Consider the following 18,057-nt stretch of genomic DNA (forward strand, 5'->3'; position numbering starts at 1 on the left):
TTATGGAAAATAGTAAAAAAATTTTGGAGGGAAATCCCCCTGTTTCTCTCTTTAAAAAAATGAAAAAAAGAAGACAGGCGGCGTGTTGAGTTGTGTGGGGGACCTGAATGTAGTTGAGATTAGTTAAAACCACGTCATTCATCCCTTTCCCGTTTCCTTTCTCTCTTCTCTTCTTCGTAACTATCGAACCCCCAAAAATAAAAATAAATACTCTTATTATAGCTCTTATTTCTTCATTATAAACCCACTTTTTTTTCTTCCTTGTCTTTTTTAGGTTGTTTCTTCTTTTGAATTGCCTCAGATTTCTCTCCCCATTTCTTGATTCTCATCGCCCACATTTTCTTTCTTCTTCTTCTTCTTCTTCTTCTTCTTCTTCTTCTTCTTCTTTATAGATATATATATATATATAAAGCTAAAACCAGTTCTGGGTTTGCTAACTGGTTTTAGCTTTAAATCACAATCAAAATGGCTTCTTCCATCTCTGTTCCATGCCCCAAGGTCTCTTCTTTTTTAAAAACAAAGCAGCAAAGCCAAACTCAAAACATCTCTTTGGCTCTTGCTCAAAGTTCAAAGTCCAGCCCCAAATCTTGCTTGTCATTTGGATCTTCTGTCCGGGTACCTGCATTTTCAGGACGTCAGGTTAGTTTCAAGCTTTTTCTTTCTTTTCTGTTCTTTAATCCTTTAAAGTCTGAATCTTTATGTTTTTTTTGAAACAAAGTGGCATTTGGGTTGATGGGCTTTTGAATATATGGTTAATGATTGTAGTTAGAGATCTGTTTTTGTTTCTTGGGATTTAGTTGGAACGATGCATGGAAAGTGCCCCCAAAATTTCAACTTATCAATATGTCGAGTGTTTTAAGATTGACATTAGTTTTTTTTTTTTAATTATTTGTTCAGTATTGATAAATAATATGTTTGAAGTATTGCTCATATGAGAATGGCAATTCATATTCTGATTTTTTTCTCCTTATAGTGACCAGTTTGAAGGCTTGTATCCAACATGTGTTTTGACTAAAATCGTGACATATCATACATGGGTTTCTTCTATGCAATATGTAGCGACAACTGTTTGTTTGGTAAAATGTTTAATTTGCTGTTTGCATCCTTATCTGGTTGTCATTTGCAGTGGCCTAATGGGAGGCAAACTACTATCTTCAAGAGCCATGTGCAGCTTAATGAGGTGCGTTTTTAACTGTGCAATTGATTCATCTTTAGAAAGAGCTCTTATCGATGTCTACTAAAACAACTTTGGAAAATTCAGATTGCTATAGAGAAATCCTCAAATTCTGTGCCAGTAGTTGACACAGAACCTAAAGTTGAATTGCCCAAGGAAGATGATAAATCCATGGAGAACACTATTCCAGATGTTGCAGCAATCTCAGCATTCATGGCACAAGTATCAGACCTTGTTAAGTAAGTTGAGCATCTTCTTATTTGTGAGTACACTTGCATGATAGATTTGTGCATTACAAGAAGCATCAGTTTCATAATCAATGTTGATGTTATCTTTGATGAGCAGACTTGTTGATACAAAAGATATTACTGAGCTGCAACTGAAGCAGTCAGATTTTGAGCTTGTAATAAGAAAGAAGGAAGCTTTGCAGCCGCCAGAACAAGCACCTTCCATTGTCATGCCACAACACATGCCTCATGCAATGTTTCAAACTCCATATCCAGCAGCTCCAGTAGCAGCCCCTGCTCCTGCAAGCCCAGCCCCTTCAGCACCAGCACCCTCATCTCCCCCTGCTAAAACAGGCAAATCATCTCATCCTTCCTTCAAATGCCCCATGGCTGGAACCTTCTATAGGAGTCCTGCACCAGGTGAACTACCTTTTGTCAAGGCAAGTACCTGTGGCTTTCTGTTAATTGCCTACCGGTTAAGAGCTTCTTTTCCAACAGAGCAGGAAAAGTTAATCATAATTAGTCTGAATGTTTTATTCAATGAAAATATTCATTTGAACAAAGATTCTAAACAATTCTTTCGATGGTCTTTTAGGTGGGAGATAAAGTACAGAAAGGTCAAGTAGTCTGCATCATTGAAGCTATGAAACTGATGAATGAAATTGAAGTATGTTCATACTCTTATTTCTTACTTAATTCAGTATTCCCCTTGAATTCTGACATTTTACTCGGAGATTATTTTGAGAATTATAAAATAATCATGCAGATGATTCCTATATTTTAATACATAATTGCTTACCAATTTTTTTAAGTTAAATATTGCCAATAAGTTTTCTTGTTAGTGTTCTTAACTTCTCTAATTTCTTATGTTTTTTCATTCGAATTATTGGTCTCTCAGGCCGACCAATCTGGAACCATAACCGAGATATTGGTAGAGGATGGAAAACCAGTTAGTGTAGACATGGTAATCTCTTTATCTTTCTCTATCTCTCTCTCTGTATCATATTCAATAATATTTGCTTCACTGTTTGTCTGAATCCCCCGTATTTGTGACTCTGCAGCCTCTATTTGTGATTGTGCCTTGAATATAACTTGGCAATGGAACTGTTTCAAGCTTTGGAATAGACAATGGTTTGGCTTAATTTTTGGTTTACTCTGTAATTTTTAAACTAATAATGGTTCCCTTTCTGCTGTTGGGAATTTATATAACAATGTTTGATATACTCAGTACAAGGCAGAAAGACTTTTGTAGGGGATTCGACAGTTTGTCTGTGTTTAGTTTTGAAAGTTTAGCTAATATAAATTCATTTTCTTTTTGTCTTTCTCAACTTATTCTGTTTCTTTTATTCCACTCATTCATTGCTTCCCAATTAAGTAGAGATTTTTTTTTTTTTCAAAGGAGACATGCCCTGGAGATAGAGGAAATGGTTATGTATTTAGATTCCAACTTAAGACTTATTGGATGCTACATGAACTAACATAGTAAAGTACCAAGTTCAAAAGTGTCTTCTTTTGGGGTAAATATATATATATATATATATATATATATATATATATATATATGAAACATGGTACAGATGTTGAGATAAAAGAAGGATAAAAGAAGGATTTTTCTCATTTTCATTTGATGCTAATTGCATCCAAGATGAAATTTTTAAACATAATATAATAATATAATGCAAAAAAAGATATTATTTAAAATTTTAACAATAAATTTGATAAAAAAATATATTTTGTATTTAACATGTCAACTTAAATTATGATAATTACTTTTAAATAATTTTCGTATTATTTTCATCTTTTGATAAAATATATGAATTATTAAATCAAAATTGAAATTTTTTTACTTACTTTTAAGAATAAGATTCCGTTTATACAACTGTAATTTTTATTATTTTTTTTGTAATTTTTAAGTTAAAAATTAAATTTATAACTCATTTAAATTAAAATAATATTTTAAAATTTAATAATTTTGATTCAAAATTTTAAAATTACACTAGTACAAGTGAATATCTCTTTTACTTTTAATTATTGTGATTTTTAATTTTTTTTAATTAAACCTGTAAAAATCAATCATAATTACCTTTTTTGGACTTTTGAAAACTTTTTAGAACATCATTTGCACGTGTGTAAGATCCAATCATACGTCCATTCCTTTATTTAATAGCTTTCGAAAACTCTTTTTGCATGTGTCAGATCTAACCGTTAATCCGAACCAAATAAAAGTCAGCATTCTCCTAGGTTTAAAAAAAAAATTTTAATACAAAATGGTCACTAAAAAAAAAAAACCATTAATCATCTTATTTACGTATCATTAATATTTAATAAAATCATGATATGTAACATAAATATCCGAGTATCAATTTATTATCTATTTTTCACATTAACATTTAAATAAAAATTTCAAAATTTATAAAAAATGTTTATCAATTCAAAATTTTAAAAGATAATAATAAAAAACGAAAGCAAAAGAATCAGATATAAAAAATATTTTTTCTGACATGATAATATTTAACGTGATTAGACATTTATGACACATGATATAATTTTATTAAATATTCATATTACTTCAATTACAATAATAATGTGAAATATCAAAGTATTTCATAAAATTAAAATTAAAATATCAAAATAATAATTTTATTTTTATATATATCAAACTAATAAAAAATATATATAATACATTAGACATTTTACATAATAACCAAAAAAAAAATCAAATATAACACCCTACCAGAGAAGAATATAACACAATTTTGCTGATTTTACAAGATCCAACAAAATGATTTTAGACACCGCAGGGAAAAAAAAAAAAGCCTATTTCATTACAAATCTTGTTGCCATGCCAGCAAAAATCAGATCTAAAAATAGCAAGTGGTTGACTCTCAATAAAAGAAAGAATTTACCGTAGAGAGCCCAATCAAAAACTACAAAAGGAAACAGCTAAAAAAAAAAAAACAAAAACAAAAGAAACCAATCCTCCCTATCAGGGCAAGCAATTTACTATACCCTTGCTGCTTTCCAAATCTCCCAATCCATTTTTGCTATTAACCTATCCTATTTCTATTCTTGTCCTTCAATGTAAATATACATGTTAGCCTACCTGTCATTATATTTACATCTACCATCGTTGCCGACCGCCCCTGCCACTGTAACTTTTCCTTCCACTATTACTCACCCTCCGAGCACTGCCTGTCCAGTCTTCATCATCATAATCATCATCCTCATCCCCACCAGTCATGCGACCGGCTTTCCCTCCTCTTCTGGGATTTGGGCGTTTCTTTTTTATATTTGCTGTGAAAGTTGAGTAATCGATAGTATCTTCCCTCAAAGCATTTTTGTATTCCTTTACAACATAAGAGCAAAGAATTAATGTCCAAGATAGGATTCTGTAGTAAATGAAATTGAACTTCAATATTCTCATCTTCCTTTAAGGGAGACTCCTAAAATGTTCGAATTACCTGATATCTCTGCACCATATCTCGATTTGTGGAAGGCAAGGTCCTGTGTGTTTCACTGACGTCAAAGGGAAGATTCTGCCTCGAGAGAACATCCCCAGATTTTATAGGTTCATTTGGAGAAAATGCCTAGTTATACAAAATATGGTTCTCAATTAAAGTGTGTTTCATATTTGCATTTAGAGGGAAAATGCCTCATAATGCAAAAAATGATGGCAAAAGCATAATTTTAACCTGGCATCTTTGATCATTCAGGCTATAAACAATTTTTAGGTGTCTTTTAAGCTTCATAAGAAGCTGTAGTGCAGTAGCAGCAAGACAGTCAGCCTGGAATCGCACCAAAGAGGAAGATGTCAAAAGTATTACAGCTAACCAGTAAACATCCAATAGATTAAAACAAATGCTTGAAGCAGTTAAAGAAAATGCCATTTTTTCCCTCAAGCAATGCATATAAACGTCCATACAAAATGTGTTTATCCAAAAAATCAAAAGCAATCAATCCAAGGAATAGAAGAGTGGGGTTTACAGGGTTCTAAAGTACCTGGATTTTTTGCATTTCCTCTTCAGAGACAGCATGAGTTTCAGAAGGGCTCATCTTATGCATTGTCTCCATTGCAGGAGGATAATGCGAAATAGACTGATGAGTGAGTTTTTGTTGGATTGTACCATTCAAATCAACGGATGTCATGTGATGGAAAGCAGGCTGAAACACAGGCTCCTGATTTGCTCCATTCAAATCTACCGTAGCCATATAATTAAAAACAGCTTGATTGGGATCCAGCTGAACTATCCCATTACCATGAGTTGTCTTCTGAGTATCTGTTTGCAGCAAATTTGAACTCAAGGCCTTCATATTTGCCTCAAGTGACCCCGCCCTGACTTGTAGCACTCTATTTATAGCATAGATCAAATAAAGTGGTTCATCAGGAGATGAAAATGGTAACAAAGCAAGAGTTTCGGTACAATACCTGTAAAAAGAAACCAACTTCTCAGTATAATTACTCAAGTGAGGTAGAAAATGTTAGAATTGGCATCGAGAAACTCACATCAAGAAAGGTATAACTGAATCATTCCAGCTAGGATTATCAAATTTACGCACAATTGAGGACATAAATTTGTTCCTAGCAACCCGATTTCCACGGATGAGCTTGTAAATTCTGGAAACTCCCAGCCTTGCTTGCGTTAAAGACATAGGATCAGGTTTCCCTTTCACAGTTCCAGGAAACTTGGATTGGGATTTTTCATTTAGATTTTCCCGTGCATTGCTGCTAATGGAACGCATGAAGATAAATGACATCTGAAGCCCATCACCTAGACGGCTTTCAAAAAAAGCAGGATATCTGAAAAATGAAGCTTTTATTAGTTGTGCTAAACAAAAGGAAAGAACATAGAAAACTTTAATAGCACAAGGGAATTACTTCTCATTCATATTCATTAGCAAATGATGAGCCAACTTTTGGTTGACCTCCAGAGGATCCGTTTCAAGTGCTATAAGGTATGGGACACAAGTTATAGGATGAACAAGACCTTGACGAAGCACTACTTCCACTATCTGCATAAATAACATATCAAGAAAATGATTAGTTCAAGCGGACGATAATAACAATGAAAACAGTAGCATGTAAAGTCAAACACAAAAAATTCAACCATCTGATAGATAGATAGAGAATCATATGTGCAGATTACAACAATAGTCTGATAATAGAATTGGAATCGTAAAGTTCTCAAGGCACCAATTTTTCATTTCCTTTCCAAAGTCAACTTTCTATCCAAATTGTAGATTTAAGACTCTGCGCTATAAAATAATGATCACAAATATTTTTAAAAATTTCTAGCTTAGAACAAAATGCCCACCATAATTGACTTTAACTTTTACATTATTCCCTCCCCTGATATTATGGTCCGATTCAGCCCAGAGTAACAAAATTGCTTCCTCCAACAGAATACAGCAAAGGTAAATAATTCTCACCTTTAGGGCAGATTGGCGAACTTCTTCATCAAAGTCCAAGCATCTCCCCAGAATATTATCCCAGTACAGTTGGACAATACCCCCACAAATGTTAGTATCACCAGCACCCGCAGCTACGGGGACGCTATGGCCACCTTCTACTGAATAATGAACTGCTTTATTGGTTCCCATTTGACTTTCCGCATCAAGAAGATATTCCAACAAATTTTGTAACGCTTGCATCTGGTGGACAGAATTGGTTAGTATTCATCAAGTAGAATGATAATTGTAAATAGAGATATTAAGTGACAAGGGGCAATTTCACCTTAAGGCGAACATTAGAACTCGGTGCTAATGCTGCCTCAATTATCTTTCCAATGTCTTTCTCCAACATATATTCAGGCCTAGCAATTAGTGCATAGCCTAATGCCTAAAAGGAGAATCCATGGAAAAAAAAGAATATGTTATAATATTAAAATATGCTAATTGGGAAACAGAAGCGAACTCCAGGATAGCTTAATAGAGAAGAATGAAACTTACCTGCAAAGATCTAACCTTTATGCTAAAATCATCCATTAGAAGATATTTTTTAAACAAACTAAAACTGCTAGCAATATCAATATTTTTGTTACTGGAACCATTAAACAAAGAGTTTCCATGGCGGATAAGCAATCCAAGACAAAACAGAGAACGCCCCACATGCTGCAAAAAAAAGACAACAATAATAAATAAAGGAGTTGACTTAAACTTTATGATTCACATATAAAGTTTTCTCATATAAATAACAATGATACCAGGTGTTTAGTTTCTTAGTCCTATAAATACGGATATCTTGCCAACACAATTTTTTATCAATAGGATTGCAGATGGCGGATTAATGAAAGAAAGGGAAAGAGCAAGAAGTTTCGAATTTTCAACATCTCCCCCTTGGTTTTATTTTTCATTTCTGTACTCTGGAAGCTGGCCTCTAAATTTAATCATGCTAAGAATATAAATTAATTTTCTGATACATCATCCGGAATTTGAAATCAGGAATTATCATTTTTATTGCTTGTGTTGCACCTAACACAAACCAAATATATGCATCAGACTAGCCAAAAGATTGCAGGTGGAAATAACAATATTAAGTACAGATTTCTAGCAATGAACCTGCTTTTTATCAGTCACTTGGGAATCCAAAAATTTGAAGAATAACTGAATAAGATACTCAACAACAGTACCACCATTCCCAGCCTTTTGACTCACAGAACAAAGACACCTGCAACAAGAAATAAACAAAAATGAGGCAAATGAAAGAAGAATTAGAAGACTTTCTAAGCAGTAACACCTGCCTTTTTACTCATAGTGTAGCTTAGAATCACATTACAGGCGGACAAAAACTCAAACAAAAAATAAATCAGGCTTTTGGCAGAAGTAGGAACTTAAACCTCAACAAATAACTGGAATTACAGCAAAACTAAAGACAGTGGGAGAGAGAAACTGAAGATACTTGATGCAAGCATGGACAACGGATAAAAAAGAATGCCGGACGATCATGTGCTTCAAGTCTTGTTTTAGTTCTTCGATAACATTAGGAGGCAACTTTCGCATCAAAGGCATAACAGCATCAATTATAAAGATTATACTCTCCAGTAACTGTGCAACAACTCTGTTATCAAGCTGAACACAAGTAAAAGCAAATCAGGCATAGCATCCACAACCTAAAAACAATTGGATTATAGTAGTGAAGAAAATGTTCAAAAACAAACTTTTGAAAGTAATCAATGAATATAGAGGAAATTGAAGAAACTAGCTTGTCCAACCTCTCACAACAAGAAGTTGGGCCAATAATAAAACCATTAGATAGACAAATCCCAAGAGTATTAGTAGAAAGAGCAATGCATTGGTGCAGTCCAGAGACAAAAGAATTTTAAACTCAATGCAATTAAATAGCATAGAATAGTCTATTTTTTCAAAATTAATTTTGGCTGCCCGGGACAATTAGATCTATCTAAAGCAGGTATCGGAAATGTTGGCTGTTCAAATGAACAGAGCCAGACTACAAACCCACAGATTATAATCACTTCAATGTACGAATACCCAGAAAGGTAATAGAGCCAAAAGATATCTGATTATTTCAATATCATACAAAAAAAAAAAATTATAAAATGAACTGTAAATAACCTGATTCTTAAGATAAGGCTGTAGTGTGATCACAAATTGTGAAGGATCAGAAGCTGGCATGCAGAGTGATGGGTCCACAATACAAAATGCATGCAAGGCCAACACATAGGGAAGTGTAGGAACTTCTGCTTCCACATTACTCATTTCCTCCGTTTGCAATATTCTTTCCAGTAAGCACTTGCACATCACTTCACATCGCCTACGTACTGCAGCAAGTGAGACAGGGTTGATTCCAGCAGCTTTTGCTGATTGAGGGAAAAAATCAAGGGCCAAGTTACGCTTAATGACAGTTACAAAAAACTGATTATTAGGCAACTGTCTTAGCATTTCAACAATCTGCTCGGTCTTCTTAGCCACCTCCAATGGAACGTAGCTACCATCTCCAGGATACCGTGTCTGCACTCCAGAAGGTTCTTCAAACCAGAACTCATAAAATGTCTTACAAACAAGATCCTGATGACAAGAGAAAAATAAAATATTAAGAAAGAATACCAGCAGAGCAACAGTTTCTATATGAAAATACATATATTACACAAAAAAGTCAATGCTACTTCATGAAGTTAGAACAAAAAACAAACATAAGACTAATAGTTTGCATCACCTAGGTTTTAGGTATCCACAGTAAACTTTAAACACCCAAGAAAAAGTTTTTTTTAATATACAGTACTAAGGAAAAAAACTCTTGGGCAACATCATTCCAGATGCCTCAGTCTAATATTCAGAAAGAAGAAAAAAATAAAAACTCTAAATTCATTGAGGGAAAAAATCAAGGGCCAAGTTACACCACAAAGACATTGGCATCAGTGCCTCAGTTTCAACATTAAATGCATGTTTCATTGATTCCAAATTACCTGAATGCTTGATTCATCATCACTAACACGAGAAATTATCTCAAAGCAAGCACTTGTAAACCCTGAGAAGTTAGGATTCATATTGCACATATCTCGAATAATTTTGATTGCTCGTTTCCGAACACTGACTCCAGTATCTTTAATCCTCTCTGCCACCTTCTCAAAGTACTAATCACCACCATGTTTTTTGGAGAAGAGAAAGGGGGCAAAGAAAAATGAAAAAAATAGGTGTTGTCAACAAAGCATGACCTGCTTTCATAAGATGGACAAGTGAAGTTTAAGTACAAGTACCTTTAAACCAACATCTGGATGTGAAGCAATATGTCTGCCAACTAGTTCCAATGCGGCTTCTCTGACAGATATTGCAGAGTCACAAAACCTTCCCTCAACAGCCACTTGAACACGTTTGTCACCTAATACCTCTGGATCAGCTTCGACGATAATACTAACCTGCCATCATCATACACATGGGAAAACTTGTTTTATAAACATAAATGAGAAATGAATATCCTCGTTCCAAATAAGAGTAGTGGCAAGTTGCAAGAATTTTTTCACTTACAGCTTTTAAAGCCTTAGCCCTAATTACAGGAGAGTTCTCTCTTAAGCTAACCTGGAAAGAAAACATGCAATAAGAACAAAGCCTGTCTTACCTATTAAATCAAGGACTTGCAAAATGTTTTACCAACCAGAAGCAAGCAAAGAATCTTGTCAAATCCTCTAGAGAAAGAATTATTCTGTCCCAGCACTAAAGCAATCTTCTTGACTGAATCCCTTATCAACAGTGAAGAAACAGTCCCTGAGTCACGCACTATTGCCTTTGATCTCAGTCTAGCAAGGTAGTACCTGAAATTTTGTTGAGGTTTGGGGCCATCCTTATACCACAAGCAAAGATAGCACCTGCACGCAAAAACATAAATTTAAACAAAAAGAAAAACAATTAGGAAGAGCTAATTTGAGTTTTTATTTTCACGTGCATAACAATTAGGAAAGAGCTTTTTGAAGTACACACCATCGAACAAAGAGATGGATATCATCAGAAGAAGAGGCATCTTGAAGATAATTCAAAAGCATCTGCTGAACAATTTCAACTTTCATAATTGGATCAGAAGATTTGGAACTTTCTGAGCTACCATGTTTCTTGTTCTTGTCATCCTTGTACTGTGATTGACAGTATGATTGCAACACAAGAAGTTGCTTCTTACAGATGCAAAACTGGCAGTACCAACTATGATTAGGAATTTCTTGTTCTCTTACCCCCATACAATCAGCATGGACAAATCTTTGACAACCTTGACACCTATAGAGCACTTTCTCTACCTTTCCATCCAAACAAATTGAACATGCACCCTTTGGGTAACTTTGATCAACATTATCCCCACTAAGCAATTCTTCTGATATCCAGAACTTGTCCTTCCTATGGACAAGAGCGTCATGCTTCAACCTGGCTGCTATTGTGCCAAGAAGATCAATGGCCATTGCACGTGCAGAGATGTCCTTAGATTTCAGACCGGCATTTTGGAGCAGCAACACACAAAGAACCTGCAAATGATAGTTCATTAGTTTTGAAACACTATAAGCTTTATCCAAAAATAATAATGATGAAATAAATAGTCAGTCTTGTCACCTCCAAAGCAGGAGCTGCAGCAGGATATTCTGGTAGATTCAATGTTGTTAGTAAATCAGTGACTAGATTCTCAATCATCACTTTCAACTCAGAGGCATCATGAGTCTTGACAGAAGCAAGGCGTTGAAGGAGACGGGTCCAGAAATGACAACATGTATCCTGGACAGATTCATGGCATTTGGTTAAATAACCAGCATCAACTGAGACTTCCAAGCTTGGACTCCCCCAGGATGTTGGCTTTAAAGCTTCAGGAAGGTTAGCACTGCTATGAACCAATTGAATCAGCAAAGCTGTAACCATCTGGATCTGCCTCTGTTCTTCGTCAGGTAGGTGATATGCTCTTACTGCTCGCTTTGAAAACGGCAACTTCCATAGCAGTTGAACCATTTCATCTATTACATATGTTCTATGTTGGGTGTATGAGTAGAATATCTGTATCAGCAATATCAAAGATTCAGATTAAAGTACAATATCTTATTATGCATTTAATCATGTATATCCATTCTACAGCAAATTAAACATATGGATCCATACCCCAGTTATCAAACCAATTGCTTTGAGTTGCAAGAGCTGTATGTTATCAACCAAAAAAGTAGCAAAGCTTGTCTTCAGCAGTTGTAGAACACAACTATCAGATAACTTCTCAATCAACAACAAGTCCTTGAGTAAAGCAAGAATAGTGCAGAGTTTTTGTAGTACAGCATTCACAGCACCAGAGACCCTATCAAAGAAAAAGTTAAACAATAGGAACACAGCTAATTTCTGCTATGCTAAATAGTTTGCCATAATATTCAATGTAAGGAAACTGCATATGGATAAGCACACTTGTTCAATGCTGATTTCTTCATTTTAACACTCTTGGTACTACGTCGTTTCTTGCTAGCAGAACCTGGTCCAGCTTCAGGCTCTTCATCTTCATCATCTAGAAAAATGACATAAAAATTAAGCAGTTCAGTATCATAAAACTAACATAATATTTGTGCAACCATTTGATTGAAAGTGATAAACCTAGGGCATGGATTAGACTAAGTTCAAAGAAAATGAAGACAATATGAACTTTTAACATGCTGACACATTTATAGACACCAATGAATACAATTTTGTCATTGGAAAGAAGTACCAAAAAAAAAAAGGTCCAGCTTTTTTGGCATAAAGCAGATGGCTAACCTTCAACTGCTCCATTTTCACCTGGTTTATGCAAGACACGATATGATGGATCATAAGTTGACATAACGTCCATTATCTGATGCCGAGAGAACTCTAAAATCCTTTCAATGATCTGTTGGGAACACAGAGAATCCATAATCCATGTTACAATGACCAAAAATAAAAGATAAACAACATAAGAACTAAATGAAATGCACACCAGCACAGATAATAGAACCACTAAATTTAACAAGAGAAGATGAGGCAAGCAAAATGCAACAGTGGTCCACAACCTTTAAAAAGTTTAATTTTGATCTCTAACCTCTCAATTGTTTTATTTAAATCCCAAACACATAAATAATTCGATCAAAATAGACTGAACGTGCTTAGATGACAACCACCTTTTTGACACTTGACATTTCCATTCATTTTAACAGATTTATTTAACACATTATTGGAACAATTTAAAGAGTTTTGGATTTTGAATGGAACAACTTAGCAGGATGAAATGAAACTTCACTAAAAGGTTGCGTTAAGTGTATTTTACTAAAATGAGGCACATACCTCTTCATCATATAATTGCTTTGGCATGTCATTATGTGCCATTACTGCCAAAGAAGCATGAATGGACTCCAGGGAACAAAATACTACCGAGAATACATCTGAATCTTGCTGAAACATTTGAACAAAAATAAATAAGGCTGATGAAACACAATAAGCTCCTGACATAAATCCATAAAATCAGGGAAAAAACGAAAAACATCAGATATTTAAAAATTAATAGACTCAATAGGAATGCATATCTATTATATAGTAACAGTAAACATATTTTAATTTTTTATTCTTTCAAAAGTTCATTTCCTTTGCATTACACTTAAATCAATAAGAATCCTACAGCAAAGTAGAAAGAAGGAATCCTTCAAAAAGAAGACAAACATGAAAACTAATCAATAACAAAAGAAAGGGGAAATGAACACATTATATCAATTTTGATTGGTCAACAAGCATCAAGTGCCAACGCAAAACCTGAAATAAGATGATGCTAACCCATCTATATCAGAAGGCAAAATATTATTGATTAGGTTTGAACCTAAGATCTATCCCAACCTTTCCTAGCTGTTTCCAAACATGGTGGGAACAGGAGGACAACAAAATGATAGTTGCAAAATAAGGCATAATTAAAACCAAATAATAATAACTCACATGCTCCCATTCATCAACCGACAAACCTTCTGCTCGATGTATCTGATGATCTAGAACTCGTAACAATTTCACAAGAATATCTACGGGAACTAAATGTAGAAGTTTCTTTGCATGTATAGACATAATTTCATTTACAAGCACTCTAACATCATTAACTGGCAATGACAACCACTCCATCTCATCCCGATCATCACTAGGGATTTGAGCTCTGCTGCAAAAGTCCTCTAGCATCTCACGAAAGTTCCCAATGATGGCATCTAAAGGAAAAAAATTAGCAGCTAAACATGTGTTAATATGAATGAGAGGAGGGAGATGATGGGTTGAAAAAACCAAGACAACCTTGAAGTTCTGTAGGGTCTGGTCGAACTGATGACCCAATGTCCTCAGCAGCCTTTTTCTTGACTTTTGGCTTCCTAGAAGACGATCTAGGTGCATCCTGCAATTACATTTATAAAAATTAAGTATGTTTAAACAGCCCAATCATTAATAACTAAATTGAAATCCATGCATACATTAGCATGAGTCTGATGATTTTGAGTGCTGCTAATTTCTCTCTGGAGTTGACTAATAAGAGGAAAGCTCAACTCAGATGGCTTCCTTTCAAACACTGCACCACCAGAGATTTGCTCCTTGACAAGACCTGAGAGACTTGAAGAAATGCAATGAACAATAAGCGCAGACATATTCAATTTATGTAAATGATATCACAGCAGTCAAGAAAGAGGGCGAGAATACAATACACAAGATTGAATTCAAACAAATATAAACAGAGGGTGAGAAAACAGGAAGGACTTTAATTATATCAAGCACCCCTAAACATTCTTTAAAACAATCTGTTAAAACCACGGCAGCAGAATGAAGAACACAGTGATAAAATTAACCAAGAGAAAGAACATAGGAAAAGGAATGGACTTCGAACTTAGACAAGTATACACTTTTGCTGATCCAAGACTTTGTTACAGTGGCAAATCAGCATTAATACAGGAGGTGTAAGCTTAAGTGCATTCATGCATGTACAAACTACAGACATATACATGCACAATAAACTCTCCCCACCTACGCATTCCATCCATAATTTCTCTTTGTTAACTTCCTCCTCAATCTCTCCTTTGTAGTAAATTTTCATGTGACAAAATCATAGGTAATAGGCACTATTTCTTCTCTTGTATGGAACAAAACCCTATAACCAAAAGAATCAATACCACTTTTGATATCTATGCCAACTAATTCATCCACAATGCAGACCATCAAGGCTAGAGGACTATGTAATTGCAGTTGAGTTATTCATGTTCGGGCGCAGAATTGAACAATATTGAATTCTAAAGTATCACAAATCAGTGATTCCTCATACAATAAAGGTAAATGGAATTCATTACAACAATTCCCGTGTAGATAATGAAGCTAAATTTTACAAAGACTTCAATCGGCTAATGACAATAATTCAGTCATCTCTACACATTCCAATTTTGTCAAAATTTTCCTCATCTACATACACCAGAAAGAAATATTACACCTTGGTTCAATTTTATAGTACAATTTCACTTCTCAGGGGCATCAGAGAAAAAAAAAAGATAAAGAGGAAAAAGAGCACCAAGAGTATTTTGTTTACCAGGGGTGACATACTCAAATGCCGCAGGGTTGTATTGGAGAACATGTGCATGAAGTTCCAAGGGCTCCACATGGTCATATGTAATTGAACTAGCAACTGAACTAGCCTCATCTCTAAGATCCCTGCAAACAAAACCAGATATAAACAAGAACTATAATCAACTACACCATAATGAAACTAAACCAGGCTTTTAAAATACAATCTCGAAGAAAGTGCCAAAACTAAGAAAGGAGCAGACAAGAACCTTTTTTCATTTGTCAGTCAGCACATTTTAACTCAATGCATTAACGCTTATAAACATACACAGAAATTTGGAAAGTAAGAATCTTTCCATATTCTTATTTAGAAAGTAACACCTAAATTATGCTTAACCATAAATATAATCTAATTCAAATTACTTATATCTAAGACTGGCTACTCAAATCCCTAATTAATCACTTAAATATTCCATTATTTGTTACTTATATATATTGTGCTTCTAAAAAAAGGAAGCAACATTTTTGAAAAATCAAAAATACATTTATTTAAGATCAAAATGCATAGAATTATATTTGCATTCGATTTCACACGTTCATTTTCAATCAATTATAATTTTACTTTATAACAACTTTCTAAAGAGCGACAGAAAATACCGAAACGGCAAGTACTAAAAGTAGCGACTAAATGGAGCTTTGACTAATAAACTCAAATAATTCAAAAAAAAAAAAAAAGAGTAAAGTTAAAGCTTATATATGTGAATGATATAAGGAACACTTAAAACTCTAACTCTTTTCATTCAAATTTCACTACCTTCAGAAAACAGCTGAAATTTGAACTAAAATTTCAAATTTAATGGAATTTTAAACGCTTACAGATACGAAATGTCGGTTTCGCAAAGCAGATCAGCAATTCGACTAGACTGTGCAATAATTTCCGGTCGATTCATAGACCTCAAAGTTCCACCAGCCAGGTCGTCAAACAGTCGGAGCTCCGAATCCGAAGCGCCACAGAAAACAGGTAACGAAGGAAGGGGCAAGCACTGAGCGACCTCGGAGTGAACGGTGTTGAATAGGCCGATGCCAAGGTGGGCCATGCCTATCATTCCTGGGCCCTGTAGTTCCGAAGCCCCGGACATGCTGCTTAGATTGCTCATCGATTGGTTAATCGGCGAGTGAGGGATTTGCAGCAGAGAGAGAGCATGAAGAGATTAGAAAGCAGTGGTATTTTCGAAATAAAGTAAAAATCAGAGGGTAATTGTAAAGGAATTAGGGTTTCTTTGGAGAACTTGAAAGAGGGTTTGAGCCCAAAAAAAAGATTTGGAATAAAGAAAGAAGCAAATGGCGGGCAAAATGTGTGAAATTTTGGGGGGATTTTTTTTCGATGAATTTTATTTATACGAAGATTAAAACGGAATCGATGAAACTAATCAAATTACTAAAATACCTTGGTTGACTCCATTTTACTGCTTTCCAGCTTGTCAGAGAAGCTTTATTTTCGATTTTTAAAATCGTCATCAGCCAAAAAGTTTTTCTTATCTTATGAAGGAAATTTATAGGGTGATTTAATATTTATTTAAAATTTTGTGTAAAATAATTTACAAAAATACCCTCACCGTCAACGGCAAGTGTCAACTTCAGCTGCTCAGTTTATCTTCATTTTCAAAATCATTTTTATTTTGTAACGAAGTAAGGAATTTTTATTTTTGAAAAATAATAAAATAGTATTAACCAAAAAATTAAAGAAGAAATTTCAAAGTATAATAATTCTACCACCTTATATGTCTTGTATATAAAAATAAGAATATTCTTTTTTTTTTATTTTCTTTACATGCATCTATTTTATCTTTTTATTTATCGACTAAAAATTACTCGAGCATGGAAGTGTGTATTAAAATACTAATTTCAACACATTTTAATTGTTTTTATCTTATAGGTCTTTTTATTAAATGTTATTAAAATATTGTGATAAAATTGAATATTAATAATATTAATAAATAGAAATTAAATGGATATATTTTTGAAATTGGACCTAAATGATATTTTTAATAAATAAAACTATGAGAATAATAGTAATAGTATAAAAGTTGTTATTTAGTTTTTTGTTAAAATTCAAGGCAAATATGTTATTTTAATCTTAAGATTGAAGCATAAATATTAGGAATTAACTTCTTCTATGCATAACATTCATATAACCAATGGATAAATTTTGAATTCAAAACTAAATTACACTAAAACAAATTATTTAACCAATTGAATCATGATAAAAGCATCAAAAAAGTTTTTGAATAAAATTTCAATAATTATTTAAAATTTTCATATTTTATTATGATTAATCAAGCTTTTAATTTCCAATTTTGACTAAATTAAATTTTTATTTGGATAAAATCTAATTACATGACAAAATTAAATCAATCAATCTCTAAATTATAATCATTGAATTCTTAGAAGATTTTAAAAAGAGCAAGGAAGAGAAAATAAATAAATAGATAATAAAAGTTTTATTTTATTTAAGTTTCATATATATTAATTATGTTATATGATAAATTTTTATTTATTTTATTGATATCATATAAAATTTTATCTTAATTGATAAAAAAACAATGTTAAGTTTTTTATTCAAATAAAAATTTTATTAAATGCAAATAAATATTAAAGGAATTGATTGATTATAATAAA

General features: G+C 33.5%; 2 protein-coding genes across 12 annotated transcripts; one reads left to right on the forward strand and one right to left on the reverse strand.

The window, feature by feature from the left end:
- Window positions 1-272: 272 nt before the first annotated feature.
- On the forward strand, window positions 273-2,729 carry LOC111300572 (biotin carboxyl carrier protein of acetyl-CoA carboxylase, chloroplastic-like). The gene is made up of 7 exons (XM_022896207.2): window positions 273-639; window positions 1,127-1,180; window positions 1,262-1,413; window positions 1,520-1,841; window positions 1,997-2,068; window positions 2,300-2,365; window positions 2,463-2,729. The coding sequence occupies exons 1-7, from the start codon at window positions 466-468 to the stop codon at window positions 2,484-2,486; spliced, it is 864 nt and encodes a 287-aa protein (XP_022751942.2). The 5' UTR covers window positions 273-465; the 3' UTR covers window positions 2,487-2,729.
- Window positions 2,730-4,019: 1,290 nt separating this feature from the next.
- On the reverse strand, window positions 4,020-16,901 carry LOC111299657 (sister chromatid cohesion protein SCC2-like). Of its 11 annotated transcripts, none has more exons than XM_089747629.1 (28): window positions 16,826-16,901; window positions 16,255-16,518; window positions 15,404-15,525; window positions 14,307-14,442; window positions 14,134-14,230; window positions 13,795-14,051; window positions 13,156-13,263; window positions 12,613-12,724; window positions 12,271-12,367; window positions 11,980-12,166; window positions 11,446-11,877; window positions 10,831-11,360; window positions 10,508-10,718; window positions 10,381-10,431; window positions 10,113-10,271; window positions 9,822-9,989; window positions 8,971-9,423; window positions 8,297-8,466; window positions 7,957-8,065; window positions 7,348-7,509; window positions 7,133-7,237; window positions 6,829-7,050; window positions 6,278-6,411; window positions 5,906-6,199; window positions 5,401-5,827; window positions 5,094-5,186; window positions 4,863-4,988; window positions 4,020-4,747 (listed from the first exon to the last, which is right to left on the reverse strand). In XM_089747629.1, exons 6-28 carry the CDS (start codon window positions 14,023-14,025, stop codon window positions 4,523-4,525), a joined length of 4,806 nt encoding a protein of 1,601 aa, XP_089603755.1. In that variant the 5' UTR covers window positions 14,026-14,051; window positions 14,134-14,230; window positions 14,307-14,442; window positions 15,404-15,525; window positions 16,255-16,518; window positions 16,826-16,901; the 3' UTR covers window positions 4,020-4,522. The 11 variants fall into 11 exon arrangements, with proteins under 11 accessions (XP_089603755.1, XP_089603756.1, XP_089603751.1 ...); XM_089747630.1 differs by having other exon boundaries at window positions 16,255-16,521; XM_089747625.1 differs by having other exon boundaries at window positions 14,307-14,434; window positions 16,826-16,895.
- Window positions 16,902-18,057: the final 1,156 nt, after the last annotated feature.

Source organism: Durio zibethinus, chromosome 18, assembly GCF_047325235.1.
Source record: "Durio zibethinus cultivar Kanyao isolate XHJ-2024 chromosome 18, ASM4732523v1, whole genome shotgun sequence".
NCBI lineage: Eukaryota > Viridiplantae > Streptophyta > Magnoliopsida > Malvales > Malvaceae > Durio > Durio zibethinus.

Excerpts from the sequence above, each read along its gene's own strand:
- LOC111299657 (XM_022894982.2), bottom strand. The coding sequence starts at position 16,535 with ATGAGCAATCTAAGCAGCATGTCCGGGGCTTCGGAACTACAGGGCCCA. Across the intron at positions 10,432-10,507 it reads AGATTCTTTGCTTGCTTCTG|GTTAGCTTAAGAGAGAACTC; the intron begins GTTGGTAAAACA and ends TTTTCTTTCCAG. Across the intron at positions 6,412-6,828 it reads TTCGCCAATCTGCCCTAAAG|ATAGTGGAAGTAGTGCTTCG; the intron begins GTGAGAATTATT and ends TTATTTATGCAG.
- LOC111300572 (XM_022896207.2), top strand. The coding sequence starts at position 466 with ATGGCTTCTTCCATCTCTGTTCCATGCCCCAAGGTCTCTTCTTTTTTA. Across the intron at positions 1,414-1,519 it reads CAAGTATCAGACCTTGTTAA|ACTTGTTGATACAAAAGATA; the intron begins GTAAGTTGAGCA and ends TTTGATGAGCAG. Across the intron at positions 2,069-2,299 it reads AACTGATGAATGAAATTGAA|GCCGACCAATCTGGAACCAT; the intron begins GTATGTTCATAC and ends TTGGTCTCTCAG.